Source organism: Micropterus salmoides, unplaced genomic scaffold (assembly GCF_014851395.1).
Source record: "Micropterus salmoides isolate LMB-PRFRI ecotype aquatic unplaced genomic scaffold, ASM1485139v1 Ms_hic_scaffold_19, whole genome shotgun sequence".
Taxonomy (NCBI): Eukaryota; Metazoa; Chordata; class Actinopteri; order Centrarchiformes; family Centrarchidae; genus Micropterus; species Micropterus salmoides.
The window spans coordinates 12,597,115-12,617,589 of NW_024041039.1; the positions used below are offsets into that span (position 1 = coordinate 12,597,115).

Below are 20,475 nucleotides of genomic sequence, written 5' to 3' on the forward strand. Positions count from 1 at the left end.
GATGGGTCTGCAGGCGTAGCTTGGCTGTAGAGAGTCACAATTCATTATGGTTGGGAGCCAGCCATGGGTTAAAATATGAAAAAGAGAAATGCCATGGCACTGAAATATAAAGCAGAACCTCTTGACAAACACCCCCGTCTGTTCGTGCACAAGCACAAAATAGACATGGCTAAAATAAAATGCTTACTATTGTTGAGTCCTTTTGAATACATGCCTGATTAGGGAAGCAGCTAACAATAATTTTCATTCTCACTTAATCCACAGGTTATTTTTATGACTAATTGAATAATCAAATATCAGAAAATGGCAAAATAAAATGCTGAGTTAACGTGGTGTAAACAGACTAAAACCAAAGATATTCAGATTTTCTATCGATTTATTTTTCTCAACACAAATGTTTTGATTAATTCTCTGTAGATCATCTGACCGATCGCCTGATCTGTTCAGCTCTATTTATGATCCTGGTCTCATCTGTAACGTCAGAATTTGTCTAAGTAATATTGACCCAAATTCACAGCGGCAAAAACACAGCAAAACACTTTTGAATCTCATTTTATTCTTTATATTTTACCGGTTTGCTTTGCATTTTGCAGTGATAGAGGGATTTTAAAATTATTTACGCAGTGTGAGGAGTGAGGATTCATCTCAATGTTATCCCGACTCCTGCCTCATATTCAGGCTGCTGCTTGAACTTCTTTCTTGTGTCAGAGAACCACATTATGGAGGGATGAAGGTGCTCAGTCTCACATGCCTAAATGGTTTCTCCTCCTCTGATCTGTTCAAACTGTACTGAATGGCGACGCAGTGACCTCCTGTTCCTCTCACTGCAGCAGGAGGCAGGGGGAGCAACTAGGGAGGTGAGGGAGGAGGTGGGCGGCAGCGGAGGGAGTAATCCTGGTCTTGCGGGTGCTCTGGAGGAAGAGGAAGGTGGACGAGAACTGGGTGGGTGAGGCAGAAACCCCATGCTCCTGCTTTTGGAAGGTGAAAGCTGGGTTGGAACCTGGAGGTGAGAGTCTGATTGATTGACTAAGGGAGGGAGGTGAAGCAGAGGAGGAACCACCATGACAGAGGGGAGGGTGTTCCTGCGGAGTTGGGAGTAAGGAGACAGACGGACAGGAAGCTGGTCACTTTTTTGAGTAATTTTGTCCCATGTTGAAGATACGGGCGTCAAACACCTCTTGGGGATCGTGCTTCTCACTGAGATCATCTCTGTGAGGGAGAGGACAGACTGAGAAACCCTCGGAAGGACATCTCCGTGGAAGCTGTTGTAATATTTTCCTCCATATCTGTTATCCCTCCTTTGAGCCACACTGTCCGACCCCTCTTCCATCTCAGACTGGTGAAAATTTGGCTTCTCATCTTCACCTTCCTCATCTTCCCTCCCTCCTCTCCCCACTCTTGAATCCTTTCTGTTTCCCCTCTCCCTCACTCCCTCCTCGTAAGCCCGGTTCAGACAGGCCAGGTTGTGAATGGCTAGCCACGGCTCAGATAACATTCTCTGCCTGGGCGGTGGACTGCTACACTGGCTCAACGGACTCAGCTCACAGGAGGGATGTCTGCTGCTGCTGCTGCTACTTCCTCTTTTGCCTGATGGAAGTCAATAAGACACAGACAATAAGTGAAAATTACACATATGGAAGTGGTTGAGAAGAACTTTTTCTGTCACTCTCCCTGTGGTTACCTCCGTCTTTTCCCTGGTAGAAGTTTTTTTCCCCTTCAAACCGAGGGTCAAAGGACACAGGGGTCATATGCCATACAGTAATAGTAAAGCTGTTTGAGCCAAATCTGTGAGCCCTATAATTAAAAAGGATTTGATGCTACGTACTAAGTTCACGCCTTAAAAATTCATTATTAGGCTGCAATAAAAGCCCCTAATTTGTAAGAGTGCTGTTGATGTGGGCAATGCACAAATGAAATGGAGGAGCTGCTCACAGCTTTAAAATAATTATGATTAATTGTAATGTTGAATCATCTATAGGGAACACCTCGAATAACAACAAATTTGGTCTCTTTGTAGTGTTATTTTAAAGTCGCTAACTAGTTCACTAACCTTACATTTACACCCTTTAATATACTTGGTTAAGCAAACATGTTTTAATGTGGTATATAAAGGCAAAATCAAAAGTATTTATAAAAGGCTACAAATACAAAGGGTTAATCTGCAATTCAACATCAACACCACTTACTAGTTCCTCTGAAGTTGAAAACGTTTTCTCCCTCAGGAGAGTTCGGTGAACCCGTCTTGAGGACAATGTCGGACGGGGACATGCAGGTCACTGGTGAGGTGTCAGGAGATGGAGGAACATTCAGATAACGCCTGGTCACTGGACCTCCATTCACGCCCATCTCCGTGGAGATGATGATGATGTCACGACCCCTGGCCCGGCAGGCATCCATCAACACCTGAAGTACACAGTGCTGGTGAGGTATTGATTGGATTTGACCAATTTGGGGCTTTGATGGTGTCCGATACTGAAGTTTATAGGAGTGATATTCAGTGCCTACACATTTTCATAATGATCATTTTAAAAGATTCAATGTTTCCTCCATCTCTGTATTGAGGAAAAGCTTTTAAAACATCACAAGGCAGTAAGTCTTAACTCTGAAAGCCATAGTTTTAAGAAATTGAGGTACTTTAGTTGAGTATTTCCATTTTATGCTACTTTATATTTTTCTCCAATACATTTCAGAGGGAGATATTGTACTTTTTCTTTTTACATACAAAACCTATGATCAATTTATAAACTATGATGATTGTTATAGATTAAAGTACCCAAACGTATATAAATTAGTTATCATAAGCTCCTTAACGTGCCCCAACATTACAGCACTCCTAACACACTGATGATGATCCTTATAATCCTTACATATATGTTCTACACTAAAGCACTAGCTTGTAGTAGAGTATTTTTACCTTAAGTAAAGGACCTGACGACTAAGCCCCTTGTTCACCACTGCTAAATAGAGACTGATAACCACCTTATATCACCTCCCTTCTTCCTTTTTCTCTCCATCTCCTCCATCCATCAAATGTATTCTCCATTCTTTTACACTCCTAACTGACCTTCAGTGTCGGCTGGTGCTGTGCATTGATGGCATAAACCAGTGCTGAGGCTCCAGAGTAGTCCTCCATGCAGGGTTCGGCTCCTGCAGCCACCAGGGTGGATGCCACCTGAGCTCCTGCCCGCTCCATACAGGCGTACATAAGGGCAGTGCGTCCAGCCCGGTCCTGTGCATTTGGGTCTGCCTGATCGGTACAGAGGAGGACAACTGATAGAAGCCTTATGGCCCAGTGTGAATTAGTTGTCAGTCTTAGAGCTCACTTGTGTGTTTAGATACATACTTTTGCTGGTTAAAGTTACAATAGTGTGTTCCGTCTCTCAGGGGAGAATACACTTTAAGAGACTAATGCACAGTCCTCCATGCAATCGATAATTATCTTGCCTCAGAGAAGAGTGTGTCGTGTTCCACAACACCAAAATGTTACACTTTGGTAGGTGGACAGAGGACACAAGCAGAGCCGGAAACATCAGAAACCTTTTTACTATGCATTAAAAGTGCTGTATACATCCCTTACTGCAGGTACACATTTATTATGCATTAGAAATTCATCTAAATCAATATACTGTTGAGCTTTAGTCTGTGAAAACTTGCATTTGCATTTAAGCACACTAAGTTGAAATGGGAAATATTACTCACTACAGACGGACCTTGTTCTGGAGCAGATATGTGAGGAGTTTCACCGTCTCGGGCCCAGTTGGCTCCCCTCTCAGGGCCTTACAGGCAGCCAGGAGAGCGGTCTCTCCTCCCGGGTTGTGCCCATTGACCTGAGCCCCGCCTTCCACCAGCAGGCGGACCAGGCGAAGCTTACCCATGGATGCTGCGCTGATGAGAGGGCTGCAGTCTGACAAGGGGTCCCCCATGGACTGGAGGGAAATGGAAAGTCAAACTATACCTTTATTTATAAACAATTGCTATGTTACAATTTTCTAACAGCCTGCCCTGGACATTTTACCATCATTTATGACCAATTTCACTTTTGAGATTATTGCTCATAAAGCCAAATTTTCCCTCAAGGGCAAAACAATCCACAACCAAAATACATTATATGAAAGCATATATATAAGTCTAACTAGTCCTTATCTGTCTGTTTTCTTTGATAAAATGTTGCTTAGAAAATAAGACAAAACTGGACACATAATTTATTGTGAGTCAGTATAGATTCAAGTTATTTTTAATTAAATCCAAAAAATTAAAGGCTGCTTATGTTATTACACATGCTTAAAAAATGGATCATCTATGGATGGACACACAACAACACTACACATAGTAAACATTAAACTCACCTTGACATTCCCTCTGGAGTGCATATTTACCTATTCCTCTTTTACAAATAAGAAGGCAGCCATCTTGAGTTTATTCAGATGTGTTGTAAAGAAAAACAAGCACTTTTATTCCAGTATTTAATCTCCTAATGTTCTTTAAAAGGTTTAGCTTTTGGATGAAGCGTCCTCATGTAGCTGGCCTGCAGCAAATATGTAAACCACAAAGTGAGGGGATAATAACTTTCATCTACTCCCTCTGTCTCTGTCTCCCCTCTGTCCTGATCTGTCCCGTCCACACCCGCTGGGTTTAGGGGAGGTTCGGGCCAGAGCGGGCGTTCAAAGTTCTAACGGTTTTGAGCCCAAAATGTCACCTGTTTTAGACACTGCACTACAAAGACCCACAGGCCCTTTGATATGAGTTAGCTTTGAACAGTTCTCATCTGCCTTGTGACCACTGCCTGCGTTCAAACACGGCCAGAGGGAGACAGATGTGACACACACACACACACTATGAATTTCAAATGCACAGACACGCACAGCAGCTCATTTTGATCTAAAAGTGTGTGATGCGCTTGTTCTGTCTTTTGTATGTCTGTTTTTAAGTCGTTTGTTCTCTACAAAGCACTGAGCAACTGTTCTGTTAAATAATCAAATCTGACTTAAATGATTTCAAAAGGGCAGAGAGGGAGGGAGATTGGCTCCGAGCCAATCTGAGACCAGGAAAACACTTCAGTTATCCTCAAACGCCAGACGTGCAATTAAGTCAAACAGCAATTAGTTGGAGCTAATAAAATTAGCAGCGAGCATAAGCAGCAGGATAGCATATTAATCTCATTGTTCCTACATCCTTAACGTACAAACATGTCATGAATGGGCATTAAACAATGACGATGCCCCCTTGTGTATGTTGTAATTCTGTAGCTTTTAAGAGAGTACTTGTATTTTTTAATGGATTTTTCAGTAGTTGAGTATGTGTTTACAGATGTGGTGCTCTTATATATTTATCTGTGTACAGTCTCATCAGAGACTGAGTCATTTGCATCATAGTGTCTCACTTTTTCAAATTGTAAGTGGTCTTGCACGGAAAAGAACACAACCCACAATGTTTTCAAAAACTAAATCAGTAACTTAAACTCTAACTGCACTGTAAATAATCAGATTTTTAAGGATGCGTTTTATACCAGTACTTTTGATTCTATTAAAACAGTTCAGTAAAGTAGTGCTCTGCCTTCCTCTTTCCACCTCTGTTAGTTATTACAACGGACTTTCCAACAATATTTAACCGTGAGGTCATACTGAAGAGCTTTTATAACATCAATATGAGATGTACAGGGTCTATTCAGTAATCCTAGCAACAGCGTGTGAGGAAAAACACCCAACTGAGCCTCATAAGCCAAATTCTGTTGCAGTAACCTCTACAGCCAAATAACAACACCTACAATTATTTAGAATTCATTCAGAATTCATAAATAATAATTAACATCCACAGGATCCACAGGACTTTTTAGAACCACTTTAGATTTAGATCGAAAGACTGTCACCATACCAAGAACCAAAAGCAGAACAGAGTCAGATGAATCTTTGCTGAGACTAATACACCTGACCAGAGAGAGACCAGTCTCAGAGGTAACCAGTGGGGCTTTCCAAACCCCAATTCAAATTAACCAAATTAAAAAAGCAATGTGACGAAAGCGATTAGGATCACAGTAAATGCAGATTGGATTCTGGCACAATGGAGGTAGAATGGTTTAGCAATTAATTTACAGTGACCATTAAAGGACTGTGTTTGCATATTTTAGCTCCTTAGCTGCAGCACAAATGACACATATTCAACATTTTTGCTGACTATTTTTGAATGTCGGTTGTTTTTGTAGAATCTCACAGTTCTAGACAGCCATTGTTTTACATTTATTTCCAAATTTGAAATGTGCTCATGTTGTTTAAAACACCACAGTGGACTTCAAGTCTGCATAGATTATTGTAAATATTACATTTTAACTGTGTGGTGAGGCAGATTTCATTACTGCACAACAATATGTTTATTTGACATGGCAATTCAAAGTGGTACATAACATAAAAAGGCATTAAGATAAAGATAAGAGAAATACAAAGCAATATAAAAAGATTATAGTAGAATAATAGAAGATAAAATGAATAATCTGAAATGTAATACTACAAAATAAACAGGGAAATAGAAACAGTGCAGTTATAGTGCAATGGTAGACATGAATTAATGGATCCCAAATTTAATTCAGTGAACAGAAGAGTTTTAAAGCTCAATTTAAAAGAACTGAGAGTTTTTGTAGTTTTCTCCAGATATGTGGGCTACATAAAAACCGAACGCTGCTTCATAACATAGGATTTCAGAAATGTTTTCTGGCCCTAAACCATTTACTGCTTTATAAACTAACAGGAAGACAGTGCAAAGATCTGAGAACTGGAATGATGCTCCACTTTCCTGGTGTGAGTGACAGCAGCACCGTTCTGAATAAACTGCAGCTGTCTTAACTTTTAGAGACCCACACCATGACCATAGTTGAGCATGATGAAATATTATAGAGAGGCTAAATAAGCTACCCAGCAGTGTATAAAGTAGTTAAACTTATCCCCATCTTTAACATTACTGCAACACTGAAGTGCATAAAAATTATGATCCAGTTAGATATTTAGCGTATATTATTCTGCAGGGAGTACTTTTACTTTTGGTACTTTAAGTAGTAAATTTTGATGTTTTCACTTTTTTACAGAGTATTTATACTGTGGTATTGTTATTTTTTACTTAAGTAAAATATCTGAATATTCTTCCACCACTGCGTAAGTTGTTTAATTCTTGAAAAAAATGTAAATAAAGAAATGTAGAGCTTTTTTGTTTGAGGGATGCACTTTGGCTACTCATGTCGACTTCAGTATTAAAATCCTGGCTAACCCTGGATGGAAATATTACTCAGCGTGAGAAATCTAACTGCCAGTTGTATTACTTCAGAAAGCCTCCGGTAAGAAACCTAAAAACCACTAAAATCACTCACTAACGTTACGAGAGAAATTTCCTCTGTGCGAAAAAAAGAAAATTAGCATAACCTTACTGTGAGCATGGGGACCTGGGGGCAGAAAAAAAGTACAAGTGGTTACGTAAGCCCTACGTAAGGGTCTATCTATGTCTCCTAGCCAATAAAATGTCTTCTGAGTTCAGCCGTCATGACGTAATGCGATCTACTCCAGAATAGCGCGCGGCGAAGGAGTAGCCATACGGAACCGTGTAGCCTCTCTGTGGAGCATCTCGTCAATGTGTGTTTGTTTATGTGGGATTTGTTCGGCCCGGAATAAACCTGGCACGGTGGGATTTACGGCAGGATGTCGGCGCTAAAGGAGAACCAGTGTTACGGACTGTGCAGCGGTAACCTGAGCGGCGGTGGTAACATCTCTGTTTTTCATGTTAAACTCACTGACAGCGCGGCAAGAGCCATTGGCTCCTTTCAAAACGGCAAGGTGGGTTATTTTTAATCAGTTTCTCCTCGAATAATGATCAAAAACGTACAGTATCCGTTGCTTTTGTTGTACCACTTCGTCAAGGGGCCTCTCACTTAAAGAGTAAGCGATAAGAAAAGGCGAGGAAAGCGAGTTTGTGATTTGTGATTAAGTTCACCAGTGTCTCCCTCGGTTGTTGTCTTACATGAAATATAAATACATGTTGCATAATGCAATGCGGAAACGCTTCCCTGTGTGATGATGCTGTAACAAGCTGCTGGCCAAGTCGTTACAAGCTGCTGGCAAGTATTATGAATGTTAATCAGTGTTTGAGTCGAGGAGAGAAGAATGGAAACAGGCTGTGGGGTACAGGGGCTAGTTATAGGAGGTTATTTCTGGATTGTATTTGAAAGGTGGAGTACTTTAATTTATTGGTTTTGGTATGCATGAATAGAGTGGCAGCCGGTTTATTGTCCACAGTATTGCTTCAGGGTGACAGATGGACAGATTCAAAATCAAACATTTGACCCAGTTATTCACAGATGAATCAGGCACTGCAGGAAGTCTGAGTAGAGAACAGTCATGCACACTTCCTCAATTCAGTAATTCCTGGTAGCCCTAACACGGTTAGGAAACTCCTCTAATGAAGAAAATGACACCCAGTTTCTGATGAAAGGTGAAAACCACACTGCTCCTGTCACCCCTCTAGTTTTAGTACAAAGCTGTCAAGATGAGATAGACAGGAAGGAGGGGAAAACACCTAACACAGAGTTGAGTCTAACATGGACACACTACTGTTGCTGTGCACACGCTAGAGCCGGACCAATAAATTGGCATGCCAATATAAGGTAATTGCAGATAAATAGGTATTTATGTTTGTAACACCCGATTGGTGACAGTTAAAAAAGAAATGGAAAGACGGATCCTGGTATAATGTAATGAGTGTTGTTGTAGCATAATTTGTCCACTAGATGGCACTCTGAAACTTCCCTTTTGGCAACTAGAACTGCAACCACTAGAATAATCGATTAGTTGCCTATTATTAAATTAATCGCCCACTATTTTGCTAATCTATTAATCGGTTTGAGTCATTTTTTAAAAAACATTATCCGATTCCAGCTTCCTAAATGTAAATATTTTCTGGTTTCATTACTCCTATGAGTAATACATAGGAAATATGTTCTGGGTTGTGGATTAAATAAAACATTTGAGGACGTCTTCTTGGGCTTTGGGAAACGGTGATTGACATTTTTGATAATTTTCTGACACTTTATAGACTAAACAACTAATCAATGAATCAAGAAAATAATCAACAGAAGAATCGGCATTGAAAGTAATTGTTAGTTGCAGCCCCACTGGCAGCGCACATGTTTGGAATGCTACAAATCTGCCACAAAACACAGCATTTAGCTGACATCATTAGCTGTACTTTTGTTCAAAGTACTATTTATAACAACAGTAAAAGTTTATTTTTAAACTGAATTATGTTACGTTATCTTAGTGAGGTCTCATAACTACACATACGAAATGTTAGGGATAATCTTTATTCATGATATGTGTTTCTGAAAAGAAGAAACGAAAAAAGACTATCTGTCGATATATCGAAATATTGGATTTTAAAATCCTCATATCAAAATGGGTATCGGTCTTAAATATCCCTTATCGGTCGGGCTTTTGCACATACCTTGTTTCCTTATTTAGTTTGAAGTGTGGCTATACATAACCCACTTGGCCTGATCACAGAGACCGAGACAACAGACACAAAAATGGTGTACAGGCCGCCACCTCACTCTCTGCTCTGATCAACAGACTCTCCGTGAAAAGGTCACTTACATTCTAGTCATCACAGTTTCTGTCCAGGTGTCTAATTGACCGCTATGAGAGGTGACTGGCTGTTTCACTGTGTTCGTTGTATTCTCTCATGTGACAAGCTGCTGTATTTGAACAGCAGGTCGTAATGTCGATGCCCCCTTTAAAATCAAATTTAATTTATTTAAAGGGCTTGTCATCCACAAGTGTACATGTATGCCAGAGGGTACAAGGGAGGACCCTCACATTATTGCTGATCATGACATGAGCAATCCACAGTAGATACAGTACTCCACAAATTTAGCTTTGCAATCCTACAACACTGTCGCACAAATGATAGTTTTAAAAAAGAAGCATCAGAAAAATGATGCGGTGGAACCAGAGATGCCATCTTTTTTCATTCCATGCATCCTTCCTCTGTCCTTTTTATTTGTTTGTTTGTTTATTTATTTATTTATTTATTTATTTACCTACCTTTTTACCTACTTTACCCTCAATGCAACTCGATCACAGTCAGAGATTCTGGTGTGTTACACTAGTAGTGGCTAATGTAGCCCCTAGCTTCAAGCAGAGATGAGGAGCCGGCTGCAGAGGTCTTCTTTCTAACTCCACAGATTTTTTTCTTCTTTTGTTTTCAAACGAGTCTTCAGCCCCAACCGACACTGACTCAGTTGATGCAATTTATCATCTCATGCAGCTCCCTCTGGAGCCACAAAGGGAGTTTTTTTTCTTTAAGTTTTTGCTCACAGTTCAGTCAACTCAGTTTGTATTGCCACGCTGATCAGTGAGAAATAAAGATTTACATCTGGGGAAAAAGATAGCATTGGTATTCTGTATTGGCTGAGAACCTGAGTTGAGGTGTAAGAATTGGTATCGGTAGAGAAAACTTTTGAGCATCGCTAGTTGTCACACTAACAAGTGTACACCCATAAGAACCAGCCTACAAACGGTAGAGGAAATGTGTTGGTGAAAGTGGTAGTGACACCACAAAGATGGAAGACATAGCACTCAATCAGACACAGAATATCGTGTGTGTGTGTGAGCGTGAGCGTGAGCGTGTGCGTGTGCGAGACTCCAAGACACAATCAACTCACATTATTTGTCTTTTTCTCCAGGGTTGGCCTTCCCATCCCACCATCTGTTTTAATGGGAACCAAGGGGTAAGAAGAACTGGTTCAATAATTTCATCTCATGCATTAAGAGCTGAAAGGTGTAAAATCTAATTATTTTTTGTGTGTATCTGTCTCCTTCATGCCACAGAGAATCACTGTCCCATGCTCAGAGAAAAGAGATGAGTTGAGGGTATTCACCTTTGGCGTGACAAACGTCGCCCGTGACAATCCGCATGGAAGCTTTGACTGCGTCCAACAGCTCAGCACTCGGTAAAACACAACAAAACATAGAAAACACATAACTAGTTGACACTGAATATAAATAAATTTTGTTACATTTAAGCGGTGACAGTTAAATTTGAATAAAGGGTTGTTCAGTTGGAAAGGTGCAAACAGCAATTCTATGTATAGAATCAGCAAAGCTTCTGAACAAACTTCAGTAAGTTGCAGTTTAAAATGTCTTCTCTCCCCTACTGCTGTGTGAAAATCACCCTGCTGGTAACATCTCTTTTTAAATGCCAGAGAAAGCCCAGGGTTCCTTACTGCACAGTTCTTGGGAAGTCTGGAAAATGTAGAGAAGTGAATCTAATAACTGCCAGGAGTTGTGAAAAGTTGAGGAATTATTCATCAAATCTGCCATTGGAGCCCCGACACAAATCCAAAAGCCATTTTTGAAAACGCATGGGAAAAGTAGTATTAAACTACAGATATGTGTGGTGTATTTGGTAGTGAAGTAGTCTAACTGATACAAACATACATCCCACTGAACACTACCAAAACACAAGCGTCAATCATGCAGCTACGAACTCAAACGATGTTTCATTTGAAACGGCTAACCTGTAGCAGGAGTCCTGAAAGCTCTGTCGGATCACTGTCTTTACCCGCTGTCCTCCCTCCTCTTCCCACTCTCAGTGCTGCAGAGGAGCTGTCATGTCTCGGGGTGATTCAGAAGAAGATGACAGTCAACGCTACGGATGACTCGTACGATAAGGCTCGTCAGAGCATGGCCCAAGCTGAGGAGGAGACACGCAGCCGAGGGGCCATTGTCATCAAACATGGGGGGCGCTACCAGGGTATGAAACGCAGAAAACACTCGCATGTGCCCAGTGTTATATAAGAGATAACATCAGCTAAGGAGTAAGACTGGCCTGAAGACACATTTGTACTATGCTGATAATAAAATAACAAAAACAGTCACATTGCGTTGATTGCTATAGTAACATTTGTGGTAACTATAGACTGTATAAAACATGGATGTAGTGTCTGTGACGTCACCCATAGGTTTCTGAAGAGCAATTATGAAGGGGGGTGTGTGTGTGTGTGGTGCACCTGACTCACCTCACTCCCGGCTTACAAGAGTTCTCTGGATGCATAAAACCTCTTAAAGCCCGCCGGGTCACCCGTTTTAGCTAGCTGTAAGCTACTTAGATTGCAAATACAAATATAAATGTTTAAACTTATGTCAGTATATACATGCTACATATTGTTAGATCAGTTAGATTCTCCACAATTCAACCGTTAAGTTCATTTTATGGAAAACAACATGATGGGGGAAAAAATTACGACTCACAACTAGGGCTGAAGAATTAATGATTTCAAATCGAAATTACTATTTGAAAGAACGCAATTAGCTAATCGTGAAGATGGCAATTAAAATGCAGGTTAATTATAGAGCGCATCTGACCCGTTTAAACAGTCTTGCGGTACAAATTTATTCCGTTGTCATCTTTGCCATACGCCTACTGTTACGGCGACAGCATTTAGCCTGCCCTACGTTGTTGACGTGTTGTTAATTAGTAATTTTGTGTGCTTCAACTACAGGGTATTTTATTTTGTAAATCGACCAGATTCTCTATGCCGTTCTGTGTCTGACTTCCTGCCCGGTTTATCTGCTCTGTGCTGCTTGACGCGGCTTCCGTCAAATATAGACTGGCAGTGAATATTGAACTTAAGCTAAACTTAAAAAGAAAAAAAACGCGAATCGTAATCGCAATTACAATTTTTTTTTCCCAAATCAGTCCTACTCACAACCTTTGAAGAGGCCGTAATGTCCGAATCTGTCCATTGCTGAATCGTTTATATTCCTTTAGCCTGTAAGGGTCAGATCAAAAGAATCAAAACGGCTTTTCATAAAAATATGTCTAAGTTGTGAATACTGTCGTGTGAAGTCCATTGCTTACTGTCTCTGCTAACATTTATTTTTTTACAGTATGCATAACTTTAAGCCTTGATATTATTTAAATAGGTAAGATTAAATTAAAATTAATTAAAAGATAAAATTTACCCCATTTTTCAGCCCCAGAGGTTGCAGCTTGGTGGTAACCAGTGGCACAGTAGCAGCCAGTCTCTTCTCCTGCAGGTTTTTGTCCTTTTCTCTGTTTACAGTACACGCACATACAGTACTGTATATATTATTATTGTATACAATGTAGTGGTTTAAAAGGATACCCAGTCTCCACAGAGATATTTGCAGAATATACAGACAACATGCTCACCAAAATATCCATACACATGTTTAAACAAGTGATTTAGCTTTTTTTGTGTACCGCTCCACTTTCTACTTCTAGCCATCAAACCACTTCTCTCTAAACAGATATTTTAGCAATCGTCATCTTGTTTCGAGAGAACGCGCACACACTGTCAGTTCAGAGGAAACCTGTACAAAAAAACACTTCCTCACTTACTACAGGCTTGTGCAACAGTGTGGTTATTTCCTAAATTAGATAGCAGCTTTTGCACACTGAGGCATGTGTGCGTCTTTGTAGCTTGAATTTGGGTTTCTCAAGAGGTCAAATGAGGTCTTTTCTCTTTTTTATTCACAATTTTGCCACAGGAAACACATGGTAATCCACCAAGTCCACTTACTCTGGAGTCAGCACTATTTTCTTGAAGAAGTGTTGTGGGAAGTTGGACCTTCCCAGTTCTGACCTAGTCACTTTCTTTTAATTCTTGAGAATAAAAAGACACAAACTACAGCGCTAGGTAACTTATCTTTGATGAACCTTCCACCAGGCTCCTGTGAACAACACAAGATTTCTTTTGATGATGTATTTGTTTAATATGCTTTTTTTAAGTGCTGCTTTTGATGTGAGATTTCCTTCTCCCTGGCAGGCAAGAAGGTAACAGTGCGAGCTCCGGCCCCCGCGCTGGCCAGCCTGACCAAGCCCCGACAATCGTCCTACTCTCTCCTCGGCAACGTCAAGCGGGCAGTTGGCGAGTCCAAGGAGAAGAAGGGAGCCTGTGCTCCAAACAGGAAGGGCGTGAGTGACGTGCAGGAGAGGCCGCTCAGGGAGAGAGTGACACACCTGCTGGCTCTGAGGCCATACAAGAGGCCAGAGCTGATCTTGAGGCTGCAGAAAGATGGGCTGAAAGCAGGAGACAAAGACATGCTGGACTCTGTACTGATGGAGGTAAGTCATTCGCTTCTTTAGCCAGATAAACACAGGTCTTGTTACACATTATACTAGCAGGATGTTTAGACGCTTTGAGGGGATGAAACACTGTCACCCTGAAAACAATTAAACAGATGAAGAACATGAAATAATGAAATGAGGTCAATTTAAACTCTGAGCACTGAAGATGAGTCTTTTCTCACCTGCTTTTAATTTTGTGTCTGTGGGTATTTGGATGCAGGTTGGCCAGCTCAATAGTAGAGACAACACATTTGTTCTAAAGGACGGTCTGTATAAGGAGCTGCAGAAAGACTGGCCAGGCTACACCTCAGGAGACCAGCAGCTTCTTAAGCGAATCCTCGTCAGGTAACATTGACGAGATACTTGCCACCATGTACCTGCTAATACGAAAATGTCTGAAAATGAGCTGTTAAATCTTCACATTCTGTGTACATGAAAATGCAAAAACACGCTATCAAGCACTGTAAAGAGCTTGCCAAACCACCAAGCGTCGATATGACCCTAACCGTAAAGCCATGTTGGCAATTGTAAACGAAGCAGGCAGTGGCACACAATCTGACATCAATAACAGAACTCTGTCTCTCACAGCAAGGCAAAAACTCTGGTTTTACTGTCTACACGACAACACTGCAACTGGCGTTTGTTAAAATCCTCATCCTGGCAGGGGTTTTCAAAACTGTTCGGTTTCAGTGACACATTTCCGTGTGGACAAACTGCTAAACCGTGTAGAAAAAGTCAAGGTTTAGAAAATACTCATGTTTGTGTAGACAGGGCCTAAGTAGCTGGGTTAGGTAACTAGGTTACATAGGTACATTGTTACTGGGTTAGCTTGGTCACGTTGATTTCCTGAAACATCATGAAACCTAGTTTACTATTGTTTGCCAAATTTCATCCTGGAGAAGAAATTCCTGGCTACGGGTAATCGGGCTTATAATCGCCATTTTACATGTGAGCACGCACCTGCCAAAGACATTCAGAGAAGGGAAGCATCTCCCTGTGACAGCAGCCATACGGGAGGTGTTGCCAATGCCTGCATTTCTTTTGTGCTTTTAAAACACCCTGATCGTAAAACCTGCATCACCTGTAGGAAATGAAAGTAACAGCAAGGCAAAGCAGCAGTTCAGACTTGCAGATGATGTAGACACATCAAAGTTGCCACCTATGTGCAAAAAAAGGTACAGCAGTTTAAACACACTATTGATGCTTTCTACTTTGTGGGTTCTTCTTGAGATTTTACATGTAACACTTGTTAACCGATTACCCACAGCCATGACACAAATGTAGGTCGCTTTTCTTGCCTGTATATTGCCCACGTCAGCATGTTGAACTGCAATCAGTTACAAATGGTAGACCCTAAGCACATTTTAAAAAACTATATGTGCAAAACAGAATGCAGATTTTGTAGAATTGCCGGTTTATAGCTCACCTTCATATTACTGTGCAGGAGACTGTTCCAGCCACAACAGAACCTCCTCACCATCCCCGAGGCCCAGGTCAGTCCACTGCGAGAGACCCCCAACTCCTCCCCAGCACACCGTCCAAAACCTTCCCTGCCAGAGGAATATACTGACCCTCTGGCGAGTAAGAAGCCCAGGATATCCCACTTGTCAAGTAAAACAGCCAGTGACAAGTCAAGACTGAGGCCGTCCGAACATGCGGCTTATAGAGACACCACAGAAGCGACTGATGGGCAAAGGGACTCGGTCGATCCTCGAAGGCTTTTTGACTCCCTGTCAGCAGTCTGTCAGCGGGAAGCAGAAGCGGCCAAGAGGATGGAACCAAGTCCCTGTGCTCAAGAGGAGCCAGAAGGCCCAGCAGACCACCATCAATCTATCTCGGATCGCCCTCCCTACCCGCTGACAGCGTCTGACCTGAGCAGACACACAATTAAAAGGAAAAAGAACAAACACAGAGATCAGGTGAAGAAACTACTTTTTTAAATTTAGTATATGGTTTTCCCATTTTGTGCGATGCATTGGTTATCGAGATGTATTTTTGTTTTGTTTGTCAAGGAGAAGGATGGGTGGAGAGACAGGAAAGAAAGGAGAAAAGATTGCAGTTCAGAAGATCCAAACAATAAAGTCTCCCTGGACTGCACAGGTGAGGGCTGTTAGCTGCTGACTTGTGACTTGTCAATTTTTTCAGTATTTTTAAATTGTTTGACATTGTTCTTTCTTTCAGAGCCAAGTGAAATTTTGTTTGACTCTAATGTGCTTCAAACGGACAATGACACAGCAGACTATCTATCGTAAGTAAACCTTTTATTACTTTGACACAAAATGCATCCAAGTGTCTGTAAAAGTGAAATTATTACTCTAATGCATTAATAAAGTGGTGGGGGGGGATTAAGAAATTACACTTTTTGCAATACAAAACCTGAGGTTGTTAACACATTATTCTGTACTTACAGATCTGCTCATAGTGTCCCTTTTTCTGTTCTCTGCACAGGACGTATACAGGGATCCACAGTCATGACCAGAGACAGAGCTACAAGCTGGACTTTAACAGGGAGTACAGCGAGTACAGAGATTTACATGCTCGTATTGACAGCGTGACCAGGCAGTTCATGGAGCTGGACACACAGCTGAAACGGTTACACCATGAATCACATAAATACAAGGTGAGCACTGAACTTTATCACTGCTGTCAAATTACTTAAATCATAGAGTGCTTTTAAAGAGAGACTCCGCATAAAATCACAAGTTTAGAGCAACATTATTCTCTGCAATCTTGGAGGTGGAGGTGTCAAAATGGCCATACGAAGTTTGCAGCTCTGTGCATACACACTTTCCTCAATGCCATCCCTGTGCTTAACATGTTCTTAAATTTACAAAAATATAAATGAAGCCACGATTTCTGTCTTACTGATTGCTAGGGCTGAAACGATTCATCGATGAATTTGATTACTACTAAGCATTGACGCAATTTCCTTGCATCAATGCTTAGTTTAATCCATATAACTTTATAGCACACTTTTTCATTTCTTATATCGCACTTCGCGCTTACAGTGTGAACACGATAAGATTATCATGGCGCTGTTTGCAAAGTGGAGGAAGAGAGAGAAAATAGCCAGGGACAAAGAAGAAAGTGTCCAAAGTATGGGATTATTTCAAGCGATGCATCGATTAGTGTTAATTTTGTCAGCCTTTTTAAAATTTTGTCTTTTTTAATGAAGTTTTAGTTGACTAAAAGTCTGGGTATTTTAGTCTGTTTTTAGTCAAAAGAAAGTCAGAATTGGGTCTAGTTTTAGTCATTAACCATCATTTTAATGTTTTCTAACTCATAAGTATAGTTTTGTTCTCATTTTTATTTCAAAGGAGACATTAACTGATCTCAATTCCTAGGTGCATTAATATGCCGCTTCAAGTTCGTAGTGTTTTTCCAGAAATCTTAAAACCATATTGCTCGCAGTCCGATATAATTAGGCACTTTTTTTTTGTCCGCCTCACTGTATTTGAAATGACCAGATATCTAAGCGCCTCCTACTCCCTAGTATGTTGTGTTCATCATCCTCCGCAGTTCGCATCCTCTACAAGTTCAAGTTCTGTTCAAGTGAAAATTTAGAGGGAGAAAATATGACCTGTAATATTTTGTCTCCACATTATACTGACAAAAAAGAGATTTTATTAACGTTTTTATTTTATGAATTACATTTTATTCTCGTCATTTTTTTTCAACAATATCGTATGTTAATATAGTCACAGTCAGTGTTTATGGACCTTGTCACTGTCTCATCATTGTCTCATTTTCGTCAGGGGAAAAAAAGGTCGTTGACGAACATATTTCATTTAGTTTCGTCTGAGGAAAGTAACACCAGCATCGATGAAATAATCTGTAGAAACTTCCAAGTACTAAAATCATCGTTAGCTGCAGAGCTACAATTTGCCCACTTGAAGCTCTGATGTTGCGTCACAGCGAGCACATAAAGCCATATGTTTACAAAATAATTGTTTAGAAGAAGATAAAGATTTTTGCAGTTTATTCTGAAAAACATTTAATTGTGCTTCATAGGCTATAATTCTTACTGTGTAAATGATGGCATGCAAAAATTGGCATATGGTCATCAAGAAAAGAAAACACACATCAGTATGTCAGTAATGGTCCACTGAGACAACATTAAAGGACCACTGTGGAGTTTTCTTGTTTAAAAAAAATCTAAATAAAATAAATTATGCTTACGTTCACTGTCAAACATCTTGATCGCCCCCTGGTGGCGCAAGATGGCGCAAGATGATAGTGCACATCTGTGGTATTTTGGCTTCATTTTTGTGCAGTGGGAGGAAGTGGAGACGTGTTGTCTAACTTTAAAAGCAGTCTATGTTTGAGACCATTAGCTGAACCTTGACTCGACTACAGGGAGCCAGCAGTGTAGATTTCCACATTCAGTTCCTCCTGCTACTCAGTCAAGATTCATTGTATTTTCATGTTTTACACATCAGGGTTAAAAGCAGAGTTAAAGTAGTTAGAAATATTTCTATGGATGAGTTATGATTTGCTATTTTGTTGTTTTGTTTTCAATCACATTCATGTTATTAGTAATGTTGCATAAAAATAGGCATATTTTCCTTTTACCACATTTAGAAAAATTTAACAACTTGAAATTACAGATGTCTCCCTGTACTGGCTAATTCCTATTTCTGTTTTTCTGTCTTGCAGACGGTTCATAATAAAATTCTTCAAGAGTATCGCAAAATTAAAAAGGTAACAACAATTTTTTTTTTTTTTTAACTCTTCAATATTTATCCCAAAGTTGCTGCATGGGACTCCACTCCTCTCCTTTTGCTGTTATATAATGAAGTCCCCCCCTTTGTTTTGTTTTTGTTGTTTGTTTTTTTTGTTCTTTTAGTCCAATCCAAACTACAACCAGGACAAGATCCGCTGTGAATATCTACACAACAAACTCGCCCACATCAAGAGGCTCATATCACAGTACGACCAACAACAACTCAGTGTGGATCATTCGCGTCTCAAATGAAGAGCCTGACTGGGAAACCAGTGAACAGATACAATAATTACCCCGGGGCAGGTTCACGCTGCTGAGGTAGAATCTATGGTCTTCCTAGCCAAACAGGCGTAGTCTAACGAAACCAGCTGGAAATGTCATTGAGGAGTAATTGTGAAGAGCAGCAGTGGCATGCTGGGAAAAGCAGCCCTATGATATGAGATATTTTCTTAGAAGATGGGAAATTTTCTTTGAAAAAAAATGGTTTGACCAATGTGCTCTCACTACAGTGATGTGGAACTGCCAAGGACACAAGGAGTAACAACAGTTTTACAAAGGCTCCCAAAGCTAAAACTAAGCACTCACTCTTAAAAAATGCAAACTGATACATGTGGTGATGAGGTGCAAAGCCTAAAAACATTTGTAATTTCCCATCTCAGTTAAACATTTTGGGGTTTTTTGTTGTTTTTTTTAAATTGGGGTATTTGCGTATGTGTTCTGTTAGCCATGACAGTGTTAACGTTGAAGTCGGGAAGCATGAGATAACTGCACGCTGTACATACCCCAGACAGGTGAGGATTCTCATGGCAGCTAGGATGCAGAGGTGCACATCCTGAGAAGACATCTGTTCTTTGGGTTTGGTGTATTGAGACTGTATCAGTGTTGTCAGTTCATGCTGCATTTGCTTGGTTATGACTCCTGAAAGTATTGCCAGTGCCTGAAATGGTTACCAATTCTGGACTGGATTCATAGTATTCCACTGGTTGTCCTTCATGTTGTTTTCCTGGATCACAGAAGACTGTTAACGTTGAACAAAATGTTATCTTGAAGTTGTATTCAGGAAATTTACAGAATGAGCTGACCAGAATACAGAAAGTTAGTGTTACTGTAGGCTGAGGATTTGAGAAATAAAAAGATTGTGTTGCATGCTGTAAACAGAATGCATGAGGAGTAAATCTGAAGTTTTGTCAGTTTAAAAATAAATTTATTTGTATTCATTTTGTATAATCTTTTCCTTTATGTATGCTTTTTCGAGTATGAGGCCAGTCAGAAATATTGTGCCGTGCACTTACATGTATATTCCAAAAATAGAAAATATACCTCAAAAATGGCTATAAATTAACTGAAACGCATGTTTTAATTTACTGGAATAAATATTAATCTTGATCTAATCTAATGTGTAGCAGACAACAAACGTGTTTGTTTCACTCATAAGGTCTGCCAGACACATATTTAATTTAAATGTCTTTTTATATTGATGCCTTTTTGTTAAAGCCTTTTTTATTTTGATGTGCTTAAAGTTGTAGCTGTGATTTACTTTGGTGAGCTGAGCTTTGCCTCTGAAGACCACCTCTGAAGACCATCAAATCAGTATTTTACTTCATTGGCTAAAGATGTTTGAGCACAAA

The 20,475-nt window shown here is 40.3% G+C and overlaps 2 protein-coding genes and 1 long non-coding RNA gene across 4 annotated transcripts; 1 reads left to right on the plus strand and 2 right to left on the minus strand.

Moving 5' to 3' along the window:
- Positions 1-358: 358 nt before the first annotated feature.
- LOC119910623 (ankyrin repeat domain-containing protein 34A) lies at positions 359-10,733 on the minus strand. Of its 2 annotated transcripts, XM_038729323.1 has the most exons (5): positions 10,694-10,733; positions 3,711-3,926; positions 3,065-3,247; positions 2,187-2,403; positions 359-1,587 (listed from the first exon to the last, which is right to left on the minus strand). In XM_038729323.1, exons 1-5 carry the CDS (start codon positions 10,727-10,729, stop codon positions 752-754), a joined length of 1,488 nt encoding a protein of 495 aa, XP_038585251.1. In that variant the 5' UTR covers positions 10,730-10,733; the 3' UTR covers positions 359-751. The 2 variants fall into 2 exon arrangements, with proteins under 2 accessions (XP_038585251.1, XP_038585253.1); XM_038729325.1 differs by lacking the exon at positions 10,694-10,733 and having other exon boundaries at positions 3,700-3,849.
- On the plus strand, positions 7,527-20,199 carry LOC119910622 (RNA polymerase II elongation factor ELL-like). The gene is made up of 12 exons (XM_038729322.1): positions 7,527-7,811; positions 10,715-10,759; positions 10,860-10,981; positions 11,624-11,784; positions 13,823-14,121; positions 14,345-14,469; positions 15,569-16,043; positions 16,137-16,224; positions 16,306-16,372; positions 16,573-16,744; positions 18,781-18,825; positions 18,971-20,199. The coding sequence occupies exons 1-12, from the start codon at positions 7,677-7,679 to the stop codon at positions 19,097-19,099; spliced, it is 1,863 nt and encodes a 620-aa protein (XP_038585250.1). The 5' UTR covers positions 7,527-7,676; the 3' UTR covers positions 19,100-20,199.
- LOC119910625 lies at positions 11,779-13,807 on the minus strand. Its single transcript, XR_005445662.1, has 3 exons — positions 13,207-13,807; positions 12,996-13,086; positions 11,779-12,802 (listed from the first exon to the last, which is right to left on the minus strand). It is a non-coding gene; the product is annotated as an uncharacterized LOC119910625 (long non-coding RNA).
- Positions 20,200-20,475: the final 276 nt, after the last annotated feature.